At 41.7% G+C, this 18,423-nt stretch overlaps 1 protein-coding gene across 1 annotated transcript; it reads left to right on the top strand.

Moving 5' to 3' along the window:
- Positions 1 to 287: 287 nt before the first annotated feature.
- Positions 288 to 17,111, top strand: timp2a (TIMP metallopeptidase inhibitor 2a). Its single transcript, XM_085361534.1, has 5 exons — positions 288 to 708; positions 11,164 to 11,264; positions 11,349 to 11,457; positions 14,973 to 15,097; positions 16,798 to 17,111. Exons 1-5 carry the CDS (start codon positions 579 to 581, stop codon positions 16,993 to 16,995), a joined length of 663 nt encoding a protein of 220 aa, XP_085217660.1. The 5' UTR covers positions 288 to 578; the 3' UTR covers positions 16,996 to 17,111.
- The last annotated feature ends 1,312 nt before the right edge of the window (positions 17,112 to 18,423 follow it).

Raw genomic sequence — 18,423 nt, 5'->3', positions numbered from 1 at the left:
TCACTTTTAGATTTTTAGATTAGTTTGTGTGAACTATCACAACCTTGTATCCAGTAATACAAGTTTAATGATTTTATATTATTTTCTTTCTGTCTAAATACTTGTTGCAACAATTTTTCAGCTTTACACTCGAGTGCAGGCCCACTTTTCAACCAATACCGTGTATTATGATATTATGAGGGCGCAGGGGCAATATTTTTCAAATTTCCTTTGGGACCCTATCCAAATGTCCGGTGGGTCCGACTGAGCACTCAGCGCCCTCTGCAGGACCACCCTGCGCTGGGGGGAGGAGTCGCACGGCCAGCTTTATAAAACGCCTTGAAACAAAAACAGTCCAGACAGACAGACAGCTGCAGAAAACGGAAAGTCGGGGGAAATCCGGAGGGCACCAAACGCACCGTGTAACTTCACCTTTTTACCTGGAGCTGAGCGCGCGCCCGTGTGTTGTCGTTGACGTGTGTGTCGTTAGAAAAACGACGGAGAGGGGACGCTGCCGCTGGAGCCACACTGCAACGCATCTGCGCAGAGCACAACATCCACGCAGGAGCTGAAAAACATCGCCATCAGTGTTTACCACGATGCCGTTTTCCGTTAACGGCATCCTTTGCACGCTCGCGCTGCTGGTCCTGTGGCGGGCGGAGGAGCTCGTGGAAGCGTGCAGCTGCGCTCCGGTACATCCGCAACAGGCGTTCTGCAACGCCGACGTAGGTGAGTCCAGCCGCGGGGTCTACTCCTGTTGTTGTTTATGTTGTTGTTGTTTATGTTTACCTGGCCTCTCGTGCAGTGAGCCAGGCTCCTGCACAGCTAACTAGCCCATCCTCTGGCCACGGTTGAATGGACTCAACTAAGCTGCTGGAAACCCTGGAAAGCCTGAAGGTGCTGCTGGTGGTGGTAGGGGTGTTGCTCCTCAAGGCCATGGCCCAGACAGTTTGCACTACATTCGGCTCTACACTTACAGATCACATTGTCATATTTTTTGCCATGTCATGTTGATAATGTTAGACCTCCAAAATGTCTTCTTTCAGATGTATTATTTTTAAAAATAGAAACACACTCAGGTCAGATCCCCATAATGTTCTGCTCTGCAACACTGTGAGGAGTTAGGAGTGCATTTGTGACACTTATTGATAAGTTAATGATGACCTTAATGAACTTTGTGGTTTAAATCTCCCCCAAAATCCACTTTATACAAACTCAAAGGGTGTACCTCCACTCTGTTAGCGTGAGAGCTAAGAGACTGGAAGCAGTTTGAGATCATCTGTGTGAACCCAAAGCCTCTGCTCTGGGAGTGTTTGCTTACCGAGCTTCACCCTCAGCAGCCTCGGGACGAAGCGGCGTCGCCTGCATTTTGCAGGGCAACGTGGCACCAGAGAGGGAAAAGAGACAAGGAGGGAGCGAGCTGAAGAGAGGACAAGGGATGGGGAAAGTGAGGGAGAAATTTAACGGGTTTGTGTGTGTGTGTGTGTGGGGGGGGGATTGAATCTCAACCGCAGAATATGTCACACCACGAGCTTTCCTCCCTCACTCCTTTTTTTTCCTTTTTAAATTTCCATTCCTGTCCAGTTTCTTCCTGCATGGGGTGGTGCTGAGAGGAATTACAGGAATGTTTCTGGGGTTTTCCCAACTTTGCTCCGATGCAGTGTACGGACACACACTTGTACACACTCTTTCACACCCCAGATAGACAACTAAAGGCCTGCCGCCATGCACGGTAGACTGACACACACAGACACACTGGCTCGGATGACATCTGGCTGTCAGTTCAGAGTGTGTTTAGAGGGGAAAAACAATAAAAGTCACAGTGCAAGTTAAAATATGCATGGGATGAATGAGAAGAAGAAAGCTGAAGATGTTTTGTTTTTTTTCATCCTGCATTTTACTTTTGAGTCTGTGCTGGTAAGATGTGCATCCTTGTAATTCCTTATTGCAAATTGACAGCTCTATTTTGAGGTGTGACTCAATCTCTTGCTGAGTTGGCAGGTCTTGCAGACAGGATGTCTCAGAGGCAAGGTGTTCCAATTGTTTGTCTTTTTTTAAAGCATCTGTGAGTCAGGAAAGCTTTTGTCACAGCTGGGGGAGGATGCACGCAAACGGCAACAATGGTCGATGTCACTGTCCAGCCCAGAAACATCTAGATGAAACACTGCAGAGGAAGAGGTGAAGAAGGGGTGGAATGGGTTTTGAGGGCTTGTGAAGGGCGGGCTGTGTCGGATGAGAGTTGGCTGAAATGTGCATGTAGGCAGCAACAAAGTGACATTGTCAAAAGTTGCGCAGTCTGACAATTGGGATTTGTTTTGGTGGAATGGGATCCCACTCCTTGCTTGTTGATACACATACCACATAGGCGGGAACCAGCTGTGTGTTTGTGTGTGTCATCTTCTGTTTTCCAGTCAAAGTGATACTCTAGGTCAGACCACAAGCCATAAAAATCGTGCAGTGTCATGCACCCACGGTACAATCGCACACACACAAACGCGACAAACATCCTCTTTTCATATAAATCTGTTGCCCATAAAGGGGAACTTCCCTCACCCTTTCCCAGTTTAGCTCACTCTGGTCAGCGGTCTGAGAGATCAGAGTCACCGATCTCAGCAGTGGACATGGCGTGGATGACAGCACGTGTACACGTCCTTTCATGGAAATACAGAAACATCCCCAACACATGTCACTAAAAAAGAAATATAATGGCACTCCTTTGGAGGATAGTTAATAAGAAACTTGGGCTAAAAAAATTAAATGACAAAAGTCCTATAATATGGTTGTTTATACAGCCTTGATAACAATTATTATCACTCCAAAAATGTAAAAGATTCAAAGACAAAAAAATGCATAAAGTATAGCATAAAAACTTTACAGTTAAACTATCAATACAGACGTAATAATGTCAAAAATTTCAAATGAAGTAAAAATGAGCACCGATTGTAGAAAACAGTGACGTGTAAAATAAAGCTGGTACAGATGGTTTGTTTTTCCTGACGTCGTTTGCCTGTAGCGACAGGGAAACAAAGAAATATTTGCTGTAAAGTGACTAAGTTGGTTTATCTTCACCACACCTATTCTAAATATGTAGCTAATGTGACATCGATGTGCACGAAAGATGAACTCCAGCCAGAGCCTTTCATAAATATCTTCTGATTTACTGATTAGCTGATAAGCGCTAACAAGGCAGATGTCAGCCTGAACCACATTTTGCTGCTATGATTGCAAACCTAATAAAAATAAAAATAAAGTCAAGTGTCTCATTTTTGGAGTGTTCACAGTACCTGATTGAACTGTTTCTGTCTTAGGTGCTTTTGCTGGACAAAAAGGTGTAATTGTTCTAACTGTATTTCTTCATTTTTTCACGATAGCAACGGAGCTGTCTGAGCTGTGCAAGATGCTTTTACCAAACACATCAATTGCCAAAGAAAAATGGAAAGCTCATGACCCAAAAACTGAATAAAACATCCAAATCCAGGTACTGGAGATCAGTTCGGAAAAGTAAAGGCCTTTTATGAGTTTTCCAAACCAACCTTAAGTACCTGGATTTGGATGGTTTATACCGTTTTTTTCCCATAAGCTTTCCATTCTTCTTTGTCCCTTTCATGAACAAAAAGTGTTCTGAGGGACAACAGTAGTATTTCTGTTATTTACTTTTTCTTCTAAAAGCATGTTTGGATTATCTTTAAAACCCTGTGTCAACAGTCTGTGATGTTAAGCAGAGGTTTCATCATCACAAAACTATAGAGCTAGGAAGAAAATCAAGAGGAGGATTTTACAAAGGCTTCTGCAGCCTGTGGGGGAGGAAACGCTAATAAATAGCTTCAGGCTCACCTGGAGAGGTGTACAGTGTTGGTTCAGCACATACATCATACGTTGCATGCTGAAACAATTAGGATTTAATGGCAAAAGCGCTGAGGAGTTCACCACGTTTCAATGTGTTTGCAAATTGTTACTTCAGGCAGGTCAAGTCAAGCTTGGCTCTCTGATTTCATCTTCAGCTGATCCACTTCTATGCATTTTATTGGCAAATCCAATATAAGGTGGGGTGTTTGGACAAACAATTACTTCTTTCCCTGCAAGCTGCTTTGCAACCCACCTCCACCCCAGCTCATCCTTTTCATGCTGACTCGATCACCGTCATGTCAGCTCCGGTAACTGTGTCAGGGTAAACCAGAGCCTTCAGGTCTTCATGCAGGTGTAACCAGAGGTGCCGGCTGAATTGTGTTTGAGGGCGGTTTGTTTCTGTTCAAATGACAGGTTAAACAGAAGGCTCACATACGCCTGGAGCTGAACAAACCATACCAAGAGAGTCAGGGATGATTTGGTGGTCACTGGCGTATGAAAAAAGAAATGGACAGTCATGCAGTGGAACGAATCGGGGGGCACTTAGGATGTGGTGTGTGCGTTCATATGGGGGTTTGCATGGAAAACATTTCGTAGTGCAACTAATATGTATGTAGAAGTCATTATGTGTCGTCCCGGTCTGACGGTAGGGGACCGTTTGAAATGTGGGTCAGTTGGTGGTTTATGGCTGCTGATTGAGTGCTGCTGATCGGATGACTTTTGGATCAACCTGCGGTGAAACTGCTGCCTGCAGGCTCGTGGTAGTCATGCTGTTTTAGCATCGTGCTGAGTAGTCTGCCGCCTCTGCAACACACTGTTTAGACTGCACAGGATGATCCGCTCTGGCTTTATTGAAGGGGAGAAACTAACTGAGAAGTAAACATGTCTGCAACACTGAGGGAGACAGATAAGCTCCCATAACAGCAATCTGTTGTGAATAACAGGGTAATTTCCTCTCAGTATTGTGTCCTGCTGCTGATTCTTTGCTCATTAGTTTGTGGCTCAGAATGAGGTCAGGAAATGAGAGCGGAAAAACTGGGAGGAATGCAGGAGCGAGTGCCAAACAGGTATACTGCCGTGTGTGTGTGTGTGTGTGCGTGTGCGTGTGCGTGCTCTGGCTGCTGCAGCTGAACATTTGCATAACCATCAAAGTGCAACTAAAATGTGGGGGTTTGATTCTGGGGAACTTGGTTTCTCTAAAAAAAAAAAAAAAAGAAACCTTAAAAAGTAGTATGTTTGTGCTCATGGTGCTGATTTAAAAAAAACAGATTCATTCTTCTGAAGAAGATTTGTTCTTAAACCTTTCATCTTCTTCTTTGTTAATCCTGGTAAATTAAAACCTGTTCTGTAATTTAGCCTTTAGGTTTTTCTTGTTACTTTGTTACTAAAACCTTTATTGTAGGGCTGGGCGCAGGTTTGCCTCTCTTTCGTCCACTTTTGTCTCTACGCAACGTTACTCGGCCTCGCCTCTCCTTCACTGAACACAACTCCCCCTCCCCCATAGCTTCACCTGCAGGCAATAACAAGATGAAAGCGGAAAATCTCCGTTATGCTGGGCTTACACTGTGCGATTTTTTTCAGTCGCGCGATTCAGCTCCTGCTCAAACTGTACGATTGACTCGCAGGGGTTAGAAGTTCATAGGTCACGATGCAGGGTCTCACACTATACCGCCCGATGCTCTGATGCGACCCGAGTGCTCACACTGTGCGTCCATAAAATGAAGGTTATAACAGAAATTCTGTCGCTCGCTCTCCCTCTCTGTCTTTCACTCACACAGACACACCACCACCATCAACTTTGCTAAATTGCTAATGAAAAACATTGATCAGGCAGCTGTGATTGAGCAGCAGTGTAGATCCAACTATTTTCAAGGTTGTTGTGGTCGTGATAATTTTGTGATGCCACATCGAAAAGGCTCGGATGAGCTTTCCAAAGTTCTACAAGTTGTGCCTCCATCACTTGTGTCCACATCACACGCTACACTGCTGTGCTGCGCCGTCTTTTTCGCTGACATTTGTGTTTGCGCGTGCGCAGTGTGAGAAACTACGGTGACGCCCTCACGACGGTCGCGAGGATTTCAAACAGGTTTGAAATCCTCACGACCAAGCGATTGATGATCGGGAGCTGGTCGTGAGGTGTTAATCGCTTCTCGTTACCCCACGTATACTACACGATGCACGACGCACGATGAAGGCCAAAATCGGGCCGATCGCCAAAACGGTCGCACGACTCAAAAATCGGCTCAAAATGGGCCAAAATTCGCACAGTGTAAGCCCAGCATTAGCGAGTTACTGCGGATCGCCCCGTGCGTGGGGCTGGACGGCGTCAACGTGTTAGCGAGCTAACCGCTCTAACGACATGCAGCCCGGAAGGGCTGCACGGCCTAAAATCCTTTCATTTTCTCAAAAAATCGACAGTGCGCCTTATGTATGAATTCTGGTTGTGCTTACTGACCGCGAACCGATTTTATGTGGTACACAGCGCTCAGCAATCTGTCAAAAAATGTTTTAATATGACTTTGCTAAGCTACGGAGCTGCACCGCTTGATGGATTGTCGGAGGATTACGGCTACCGAGGAGGAGCCTCGCGGAGTGATACGTACTGTGTGTGTATAAGGACCACAAATGGCACCTGTTCAGAGACGTGGTGCAGCTGTGAAATCTGTCTCTTTGTTATTATGCTCAGCGTCTATTAGTTTACATTTTGACTGCACAATTGTGAGCTTTTTGTTATGCACAAAAACAACATTGTTTTCTTTTATTTATGGACCATGATTATTTAATAAATGCTGATAATTTATTTTTGAGTAATTTCTTCATGTACATCTACGCTGTATGTAAATAAAAGTGCCCGTGTGACATCTGGCACACAGTGTGACTAAGAACTCTCTTTTTGTTCTTAACTTATGGCTTTAAAAAAAATATCGAGATATATATCTTATATCGCCATCCAGCTAAAAAATATCGAGATATGAATTTTGGGTCATATCGCCCAGCCCTACTTTATTGCCACATAGAGACATTATAAAAACATGTAAACACAACAATAGCCGTAATAATAACAGCAATTAGTTTATATCACCCTTTAAATCTAATATTCAGATCAAATCTGGTCCTCATTAAGAGGCGTAATATGAAGATAACAGCCTACGTTTTCAGGCTATATATCAAGCAAGGTGATCATACTATCAATCTAAGTGTGCTTTAAGAACAGCCTCACATTACAAAGTAATACACTGTTTTCATGTAAACATGGTGTCAGTTCAAAATTAGCAGTCAGGTCCAATTAAAGTGTTGTTGAGATTAAGAAAACGGTCCAAATGCGCATCTGTAAGCTGAGGAGGCTGTTTTGCAACGATTTCTTCATCATCTTCTTCAGGATTTTTACCAATGTACTGCAAGCCCAACGGCCATCTGAGCCTAAATCGACTCGCTCTGAGGACTAAATATGGATGAATGTTGAACATTTGAGATCTTAGCTACATCTTAACTATGATGGTTAAATTGGCAGATGTGTTTCGTCAGCCTAGTGTTATATTTACACATTAACAAACAGCCTGAAATAGTTAGTCAAACGGTAAAGTGCAGCCTTAACGATACAGACACACTGCATGATCTGAATGATATGTAGTAGGTGAGGGAAAAAAGCTGCATTACGTGCAGGCAGTTCTCATGATGTGAGGACTAAATGTATTTAAATCCAATCCAATTTTAAAACAATGTAATACTTTTTTATTAGTAGAGGTATAGATAAAATATTTAAAAATTTTATAATGATTCACAGACACCCAAAAAACAGCCCACATGTGTTGTTGCCACGACTTTTTTCATACGAAAAACCATTGTAAAGGCTCCTTAACTCTGCTTTTAGTCTCTGTCTTTACCAGTGAACCTTTTATATATGTAGTTGTTTTTTTTTTCAGTATGAATTATTTCAACACCAGTCACAAAAGGCTAAAGATTGGTTGACAACCACCGGTTGCTATGGGGAGAAGTGTTTATAGGAAACGCAGTGTTATTTTGGACATGTGTACATGTTTATTTAAAGAGGGCAGGTATTATTTTGGCTGGCTGCTGAATTACTAGCTGAATTAATAATGAGATGGATTTAACAATAATTTACATCACATGTTATCATTGTATCATTTTCACTTTCTGGACATTTTTTAGACTAAATGATTGTTCTGTACAGAGTTTAGTACCATGTTTAGTAAGACTAAAAAAGAAGGAGAAAGAAAGAGACACTATTAACTCTGGGAGCTGTGAACCTCCATATTTGTATCTGCTCTAAGCCATAAACTGAACCCGAGGGTGTAAGAGCAGCAGCAGTCGACTGTATGTGTGTTTATAGATGTGTGTGTGTGTGTCCTCTGTTCCTGCTTACTTTATGTTTTTTTTCCCCCCTGTATTGCTCATATTTTCCATTCTGAATAAATGCCCTAAGCATAGTTGAAGCTTGAAGTCAGTCAGGCCGTTAAAATACACACACGCGCGCACAAACACACACGCATGGTGAGAAACAAACCTCTGGCCAAGTCCTTCTCAGTATATCAGCTTTCAAGTTGTATTCTTAATCCTCAGCTCTTGTCCTGTGATGGTTTCCCTGGTCATGTTTTGAAGCAGGAAGGTTTGTGCTGCACGCCAAGTCATGTGTCTGTCCCTCCTCTAATGTTGGCTGATGGCGACTTCTGGTTGGGTTTTCATTGACTGGACCACTTTAGATGCTAAAATTCATTTTGTTGTGGTGTTTGGATGAGACTTTAAGGCAGCTCGATGGGTGGTTTGGGCTTTTTTTTAGCCTGTGATGTGGAGTCATAAGCAGTGTTTTCCACACATAGACCCTACTTAGGCGGGTAACAGAGGTATAATAATGACCACCAATGTACCAGAGTTATTTCAATTCTATTTTTTTGTCTGTCTGAGAGAACACCATCCAAAAATGATTTGCTAGCAACTGTTATTTTGAAAGTCTAGTCGCTCCTAACCTACCTAACAGTATTTTATCACCAGCAAGCTGACAAGGTCATCGATGTCTTCACTCTGAATGCTTTTTTCTTCAACTGCATCATTTGTCACTGCAGTAGATGGAAAAGTAAGATTCCCTGCTGCAGAGCAAAACAGTGAAGTTCATCCACGGGATGAGACACTCTCTGGAGAGGCAGCTGATTGTGTTGCTCAGTTATTTATTAGTCAAAGTCCTTGGCAGGTACAAACAAAGTACCTGCCCAAAGTACCTGCCCTTTACTTTCTGTATCCAGAATATTCAGAATATCAGAGCTGTGCAATGCTGATTTTGGCCTCTAATTCTGTAGGCGGTGAACATTTTCAGCTGCTTTGTTTTGTTTTGTTTTTTTTGAGACCAGTGACAAATTTTTATGAGTCAAGTAAAATGACTGTCATGTATCTGGACTTATTATAAATGTAGTGCATTTTATAATAAATAGGGCCAGATTTTGAACATAGCCATTATGCAGTGTTACATTGTATGGGAGTCAACGTAATTATGGGTTTCACTTTTGTTCATTTGTAATAACAAGCAGAAAAATTGGATGAAATGCTGCGGAAAAAAACAAAAGACTAGGGCTGTTCGATATAACGATATATATCAGATGACGATATAAAAACGTCTATCGTTTCATTTTACGCTATCGTTTGTTTCGTGGTGTCGCAAAATAAACTGTTTACGGCAATATTTTTTTTGTTTGGATGGTCAGTGTAGTGGCTATATTCATTTCTTAAAGTTCTCTCTTATATTTAATATAACCACACTACGGACGGACAAGCGCCTGTTTTTATGCGTTGTGGTTAGCAACAACGACGGTAACAGCATCGTGTGTCCGCTTGTTTATGTTCCACATAAACCTTTCACAATAAAGCTCAAGATCCTGTTGAGACTTTTCAAAATAAACGGAATCACGTGAAAGAGCAGATTATTTACGGATGAGAAGTAAAAAAGAGCCGTCAGGTGCTAAAAAATAAACCTTAGACTCAAACGTTAGAACAGGCTTTTCCCCGCAGCACGCCGTGTAATAAATACTCACAAAGAAAACGGCGGCTGTTACAACTTTTGTCTGTTAAAACACTCTACTCCAGCTACATGACGTGCATCAGGAAACGCTTCCCGCAAGACGAGCTGCACGAGATTCACAGAATTTACAGAAAATGTTACATTTTTGTGATTTATATCGTTATCGGGACGATAGAATTCTTATATCGGGATATGAGATTTTGGTCATATCACACAGCCCTACAAAAGACATAATAAATTTATGATGGATTAGCCAATTTATAATGTATACTGTACTATTAAGGTTGAGATATCAGTATTCATAAGCCTCACATTTATAACTCTGGAAACTAATGTATTTATTATAGGGTATGTCATTATTTCCTGTGTACTGGGTGCACTCTCACTCTCACCAGCTGCTCACTGATAAGGTGTTGGGATTGTTGGCGTTTTCTCTGTATTATTGTAGTCTTTACCTTACAGCATAAAGTACCTCGAGGAAACCGTTGTTGTGATTTGATGCTGTATATACTACAACTGAATTTAATCATGTCCTTTAGGGACACCCCTTTACGCCTCCTTTTAAGCCTCTTTGTCCAGGCGGCTATTCCTCACAAGTAGAAGATTTGATCAACACACCTCAGCACATCAGCATATTAGGGATGTCTGCTCTCAGTGACATCACACAGAACTACAAGTAGAAAAAACTATGCTAAACTGTGTGTTTAGAGCAGGCTGACGTGTGAACATTGATCACAGACATTATTTGTACACGAACTGTTCTCGTTATTCGAAACTTTGGCCATGTTTAACGCCATGTAACAGTGTATGTAAAACTGAAAACAAGTAGAAGCATAGTAGGTCCCTTTAAGTTACAGATGGTTTACAGTTGCTAAATCAGTGATGGGGTGATTCCTGTCGAAATGCATTTGTTTGTTTACAAACTCGTAAATTTCAGCTTTGATTAAAGGAAACTGATATTTTGTAACATAGTTGTTAACCTTTTGTTTAACCTTTTGCTTCATTTGTGAGTTACTTTAACTTAATTAGGGGGGAGTTAGTTTCGTTCATTTACTTTTTGACCTAATTGGTGGACATGCAGACGAACACCAATTACAGTATGGGGCTTATGGGGCCTGCATCCAAAGTTTTAGCCATTACCCAACAAACATTAGCAGGTTTCCCTTTTTATCGTTTTTAGTGGGAATCATTTTGACTTTTTTTGTTTCTACTCTTTTGTTCATTGGTATGAAAGACAATGAAAGCTTCAGTGAGTAAATGCAATGAATTCCTGCAGCCTCTGACGCCGTGTTTCTGTGTTTCCCAACCAGTGATTCGAGCAAAGGTGGTGGGAGAGAGAGAAGTGGATTCTGGGAACGACATCTATGGGAACCCCATCAAGAGGATCCAGTATGAGGTCAAACAGATCAAGGTAAGAATATCCTCACTGTTTTAGCCAAAAAGGTTTGACATTGAGTCCGCTATTAATACCCTGTGCACTGTGTTTAATTTTCAGATGTTCAAGGGACCTACCCAGGACATCGAATCTGTCTTCACTGCTCCCGTGTCCGCCGTTTGCGGCGTCACCCTTGATGCCACCGGCAAGAAGGAGTATCTGATCTCAGGTTTGTGTGAATATCCCCTGTCTCCCGGAAATAATACTGCAAATGAAATTTGATAATCTCAGCTAGCTTGTGGAAAAGAAGCTGCTGTTGTCGGAGGGATAGGTATAATGATGTATAGTTTGTATACATCATTATATAAAACAAAAAGTGAAAGAATGCACAGACAGAGAGAAGCACAGCACAGAACATGCAAACAGATAATCAGATATGGTCCTGCAGGTGCAAACAGCCGGGCAGACAAACCTGAGATCGGATAAAGAGTAGTGGGCAATTTTGCATGTTGGTGGAGCAGCTGTTTATGTTATTATAGGTAATGATACTCTGCTGGCTAAATCCTGTGGAGACTGGGAGGGACCTTGTCTGTTGTGGTACAGCTTAAGCTCCTGTGGTATTTTATGCCTTAGTGACTGTTTACATCTGCATAACATCTGCGTCATTTTTTCAAAATTTGTAAACTGAAACCAGCTGTATTCATTATTTAACACTAACAGCACATCACGTGACTGCCTTAAAGTCAACAGAGTAACTTGAAGTGGTGAACAAACCTTCTAAACTCAGAGCAACAAATTTCAGCCAATTGTTTACCTTTCTGACCACAGCGTTACAGTTTGGCTTTGGCGTCAGTGTCTCAATAGCACCGCTGTCAGCCACAGCAGGCAGCTGCTTGTCTTTAGAGGAAAAGCTGTGAAACCCACTGCCCAAACAACAGACAAACAGTGTTAGCGACAAGTTGATAAACTGCTTATTCTGCTGCTAAAGGGTCAGAAGTTAGAGGCTTCTGACCTCTAACTTCTGTAGAGATAGTAGAAATCCAAAACACAGCTGGGCATTAGCTGACAATATTTAGAGTTAACCCATCCACAGTGGGGCCACAAGCCAGTGTACTCCCAGTTCTAGATAAAAATTGGTTTCCATACCTAGTCTCCTCCTGCTCCAGCAAGAGGGTGCGCCACCACAAAGGCCCTTGTAATTGCTTTTGTTGCTGGGAGATTAGTACAGTTGTTCCCAGTTTGCATGGAATAAAATCTGCCTAAATATTTTACCCAACACATTTCAAAAGGTGCAACTTTTACTTTAAAGAGTCACAGTTTCTGGTTTGTAACCACTCAGAAACTGGTTAGGAAATGCATACTTTTCCCTGATGGATCAATGACGAGTCTCTAGGCCTGTCTGACAGAGGCCTTAGTTGGTTTAGCTTAGTATGATTCTCACTTTGGGACTGGCCAACCCCTTGCTTAGATATAGAGCGAGAAGTTCAGTCATTCGGGAGGGGCTCAGAGTTGAACCGCTACTCCTCCACATCGAAAGGAGTCAGCTGAGGTGGGTCAGGATGACAAGGATCCCTCCTGGGTGAAGTGTACCGGGGACGTCCCAACAAAGGAAAAGCCCAGGTTAGACCCCAGCCCTGGATAAGCAGAATAAAATTGGAAATATTTAACAGTTAATATTTAAATAGTTAATGATACTGGACAAAAAAGGACTCTAGAACATAATTTTAAGTTTTGTTTGAACGAAACAATATTTTACTGTTAAATAATGTGTTGTACTTTAATGCTCTTTAAATAAGCAGGCAGATAAAAGACAGCATGGATGGCTTTGATTCTGTGTTTCCAGTCATTGCTAAACAGAGCAGACGCATATGGGAATTAGGGGTGGGGGGAAAAATCGATACTGTGTAGTATCGTGATATTTTGTTTGCTAATAATGTATCGATACAGGGACAGCAGAAATCGATATTTTGTTGCAAAAAAGGTTTTTGTGGACTGGAACATGCTCTGACTTCAGAGCATGTTGATCCTTTTTCTGAGCAAGAATCCTGACATTCCTTCACTGTCCAAATGTGTTTAACTTTTTTTTTTGGCAGCAATAAACATGACAGTTAACTTATGTTAATTTAAGACATGTTTTATTTTAATTAAGTTTAAAACTTTTTTTATTTAATGTAAAATTATATTTTGTTTTAATTTACTTTCAAATTCTTCAGTTGCTGAATGGGCTGCATAGTTTTCATAAATTTCATAGTTCAGAATAGCTATGATTGTACCAGATGGTTGCATTCAGTTAAATTGGACTAGACTGTAATACAAACTGTTCAGTTTGTCAACAATAAAACTGACTGAAATGAGAGAAAGACTGAGTGTGAGACTTTGATATTAGATAAAGGTAAACTTTATCAATATTTATTTTATGTACAGAATCTGAATATCGCAAAATATAAAAAAAAAATTGCAATAATATCGTATCGTGCATTAAGTATTGTGATAATATCGTATCGTGGGATGTATGGTGATTCCCACCTCTAATGGGAATATGAGCTGCTGATTTCCAGTTTTGATTAGATTAGCTCATTACCCGCGTTATCTACAAAGTTGTCTGTTGGTTACTAGTAGATCTTTAGTCTGTTGCAGTACTCAGATCACAGAAGCAAAAAAAATCTTAGTAGATGGGTTTTATGTTTTTATGGTTGGTGCCCTCTGTGGGTTATATATCATGCGGCCACCCACAGCTCCACCGACAGCCTTTCCTCAGCTCCTCACCTCTTTGGTACGCTCTGGACAGGTCACCAGTCTGTCATAAGGCAGTGACAGCCAATTATTCACATCTACAGCCGCTTTAATATCACCAGTACCCTGATGTTCATGTCTCTGGACTGTGGAAGGAAATGAGGAGAACATGCAACCCTCAACAGAAAAGGCCCAGCCAGCTTCTGTGAGGCACACCAATGTGTTGCCCATCAAATATAATTATACCTGGACACAGCTTTCTTCCTGTGGTGGTTATTTCGATTTTTAAAGCAAGATAGGCAGTCGCAGCGTCAGAATGAGACTCAGTTTGCAGAGTAGCGGAGACACAGAGGATCGTGATGTCATTCGTGCTCTGGTTTCTCCATCACAGTCAGAGATGCGCCCGCAAACACTGGCCCGTAATTACAGAGAGTTGTAAGAGGAGGAACTGCTGAAGCCAGCATTTTCTCCCCGACTCTCTTTTCTCAAGATGTAGGGACTTTGTGCAGTGGGAAAGAAAGTTAGATTTCTGCTGACCGGGGCATCTTTCAGAATGATTCATCGTTTCTTTAGTGCGAAGGGTTAACGAGTAGAGGAGTTGCATTGAAATGTGAGTCAGTCCCGTCTGCGAGGACATGCGTGTTGGGAGCTGCTATGCAGACAGATAGTGGCAAAGTGGAGAGGGTGCAGCCTCCATAGATTTGTAATCTCATCTCGAAATATCCGCTTGTTTTGACTGGTGCCCCTTTATGCACGAAACATAAACACAAGCTCTTGACAAGGACAGGTGGCCCGTGTTGACGCCTGCAGGCACCAGTCTGGAAAGTAACAGATTTCATCAGTGGTTTTCCACGAATCTGTCATCTGATGTTTACAAGTTCAGATTTTTTTCCAGAACATTTATACTGATGCACCCTGGCCTTGGTGATGGTGGTGTTTACCATGCATATTGTTATGTCTGAAGTTTGTCTGTCACACGTGTACTTTTTCTTTCTTTTTTTTTATATACAGGCAAGGCCGAGGCCAGCGGCAGCATGCATGTGACTTTGTGTGATTACATCATGCCCTGGGACTCCTTGAGCACCACCCAGAAGAAGAGCCTCAGCCAGCGCTACCAGATGGGCTGTGACTGCAAGGTAAGGCAGCAGAGGGCCGCCTTCGCATGTGCAGTTTATCTCGTGGCGTGGAGAAAAAAAAGACAGCTATTCACTTCTTCCACTACACATCCAGACATAGCAGAGCAAACAAGACGAGGCATGATTCAGGGGAATAAACACAAGAGCAGTAAATGTAACTTGAATACTTGTTTTCTTTATTAATTGTTCTAGAGATTAAAAGGAACGTCTTACACGTTTTCAACTTCCATATTTTTTTATACTGATTGTATTCTTTCAAAATAATCTGTGATCTTGTAGCTCATCCACAAGCCATTGTAAGCCCTCTTCCTTCATTTTTGCTGCCTCGCAAACATAAGGTTTGAAGCTCAGGTGGGCAGGATTTCTGTGCTTCTGCGCTGAGATGACCATATTATGATTATCTCTTCTCTATGAAGTCATACACCGGCAAGAGTATAAAGAACTGAAGCTTGAGCTTTCACCTCACAGGGATTGCTTGTACTCACTCTGATCTCTTTTTGGATGTTTAATAGGAACAAAGTAATATATTGATTAGCGACCCTTAAAGGTGCTTTTGGGCAGATTTATGGTGCACATGGGCAAAACCTAGCTTAACCAGTACCTCAAAAACCAACAGAAGGCAATCTTATGCTAACAAATCTCATAGCAAATGATTGTTATAGGTGTGCATTTTCATTTTACTAAATTCCTACAGAGGGCGCTCTACTTTTAAGACAGGCAAACTTTTTTTTGTGAACTACAAAATGTTACAGGACACAGCTGATGGAAAACTTTGAGGGTCTCAAATGATTCATTATTGATGTAATAATGATTTAGGCAATTATCTATTAGATCTATTTCATTAAAAGTTAAAAATGGCAATAATCTGTTATAAATGTTTTTGGGTGTTTCACAATAAAAGCCCCTTAGTGTTTCACAAGTTGAAGACTTTGAATTTGAAGCACAAATAGTGGCTTGTTCTGTTTCCTTAAGTTCTTTAAATGGAGAGATAAATCAGTAAACTCTGGCTATGGTCATATAGGTACAATCTAAGTACACTCTTACTTCGGTCATAGGAATTTTGGCAGTTTGTTGGTCTGGAGCATTCAGGTGTGTTTTAACACAATGCCACATACTTCCCAGGAGTGGCTGTACCATGTTGAAGTAACTTTGGAAACATACACTTCTGCTTTTTCCAAAAATAGCAGCTTCCAAGCTCAGCTGCCCCTGGGCAGAGAGTTTGTTTGTATTAAAACTCTAAAGAGTTAAAACCGTCATAATGAAGACACTGAGCAGGTGATGGCTATCCATCTTCAGGGAGATGCCAAAAAGAAAGCATGTCTACTGATACATGGCTGCCTAAACACCAAACCGCGTGACAGTCAAATCTTATGTAAACAGTTGCCCTGATATCTTAAATCTACGTGAGTGCAGTCAGGAGGAAAAAATGTGTGCGTGTAACCACAGCTACTCAGGCTGATAAAATGACTCCAGATTACATGCTGTAACATTTCCAGTAAATTCCTGGTAGATGTTGGGTAATATGAGCATGCTGGCACTGAAAGTTCAGAAGCAAAACTGAGGCTTGATTTAATGAAAATCTGGAGGATTAGACCTTAAGGCATATTTGATATGGTCTTCTAACAGCAGTGGTATTTCAGGTGACACCCATCTCTGATAGTTTGATGTCATAAAGAGCGGATTGTGCTGTGTTTCTGCAGATTGTGCGCTGTCCCTCTCTGCCCTGTGAAATCTCGGCTCCTGAGGAGTGCCTGTGGACAGACCTGATGATCGAGAAGCAGGTGCACGGTCGCCAAGCCAACCATTACGCCTGCGTCAAGAGGGCAGACGGCTCCTGCTCCTGGTACCGCGGCGTCGCACCACCCAAAAAGGAGTTCCTGGATGCCGAGGACCCCTAAGCACATGCGACTGCACGCCACAGAGCCTGACGGAGATAAATGTACACAATTCCAATGAAATAAAGTGATTTTTTTTTTTTATAATTAAAAAAAAAAAAAAAAGGCAAAGCTAATGTGACAGAAATGACCTGCTGGTCTGAAAACAACCCTTTGCCACTCTTTATGTTTGGAGAGGCTCAGGGGTTGTTCTCAGACACAGCAGCTCTGTAAAAACAACAAAACAGCATCATGAGACATAGACTGGTCAAGTGATGTAACTTCCTCCTGAGGCTGGCGTCAGGAGGATAAAAATTCTCAGTGAGACAGAGCACTTCCTGCCCCTTCAAAGCAATTTTTAACAGCTCTGATCTCCACCAATCAATTCCCAGTATTCAGACAGCCATTGGTTATCCATCATCTTCCTGCTTTTATTACCTCATCCTCCAGTTTTCTTTATTCCAAAGCCAAATTCCAAGTTGCCTTTATTATTATTTTTTTTCATTTCATTTTGTTTAAAACGATTGTCTCCCTCTCTCTCCGAGCACTCTTAATTCACAGTTTTCTCATCGTCTCCGCCGGGAACTTTTTTTCACGCCCACACGACGACACGCTTTCTTTAAAAAGATCGTGAATCATCTTGCACGGCCGATGATCTTCTCTGGTTTCTTTGGGTGGGGATTTTCGCGACCGTCACTGGCCTCACTGGACCAGTCTATGCTGCGTGAAGACGAGCACTCTAAATTTAAACACCACCTCTCCACTGCCCCAGAGGCCAATCAGAAATATCTCAAATTTCTCACACTTCCTCCTCCTTTCTTCCTCTTCACGTCCTCCCCTCTTCTTTGTTATGTAGCTGTAAGGAACCTATGCATATACTTTTGTTGTTACTTGATAATAATAATAATTATTATTTACTGCTTTAGAACTAGATTTGCACTTTTTGAGGATGAGTTCCAGTAAAGACAAGAGCCTGAACACTCTGATGTGACAGATATTATCGTTCGCCCCGACCGACAGATCCACCTCAGGTGCAGAATTTTTCGCCTATTTTTGAGTGCTTTGGTGATTCATATTCAGAAAAAAGCGCGAGCATATCCCTTGCTATCTCTGTCATAACATATAAAGTAGTACTTGCAGTGAACAAAAAAGTGGATGTGTGAAAGGTTTGGATAAAAGGGATCTTTTTGCAGATTTTATGTGTGAAAGGGAAACAAAAACAGCGCTCCGGGGATGTTATTTCAGTGTCTTTGTATTATCTGTTGATTGTAAATGCAAACAGCAGTTTTCATGATATATTCTTGCAGACGGTTCATTTCACGAGTAATAAAAAAATAAGGTCTTTATACGCTTAATATTAGCTTTGACTTTCTTGCTCCTTCCAGTTATTAATGAAAGCTTTATCGCTGTCCTAGAAAGCAGTTACTTAATGTTTACAGTGCTGTTTTATAA

This window comes from Diplotaxodon limnothrissa, linkage group LG8 (genome assembly GCF_057381915.1).
Source record: "Diplotaxodon limnothrissa isolate DT_005_m linkage group LG8, D_limnothrissa_male_GT1.1, whole genome shotgun sequence".
Taxonomy (NCBI): Eukaryota; Metazoa; Chordata; class Actinopteri; order Cichliformes; family Cichlidae; genus Diplotaxodon; species Diplotaxodon limnothrissa.
Note: the sequence above shows the minus strand (reverse complement) of the source record. Positions and strands in the feature narration are given on the sequence as shown.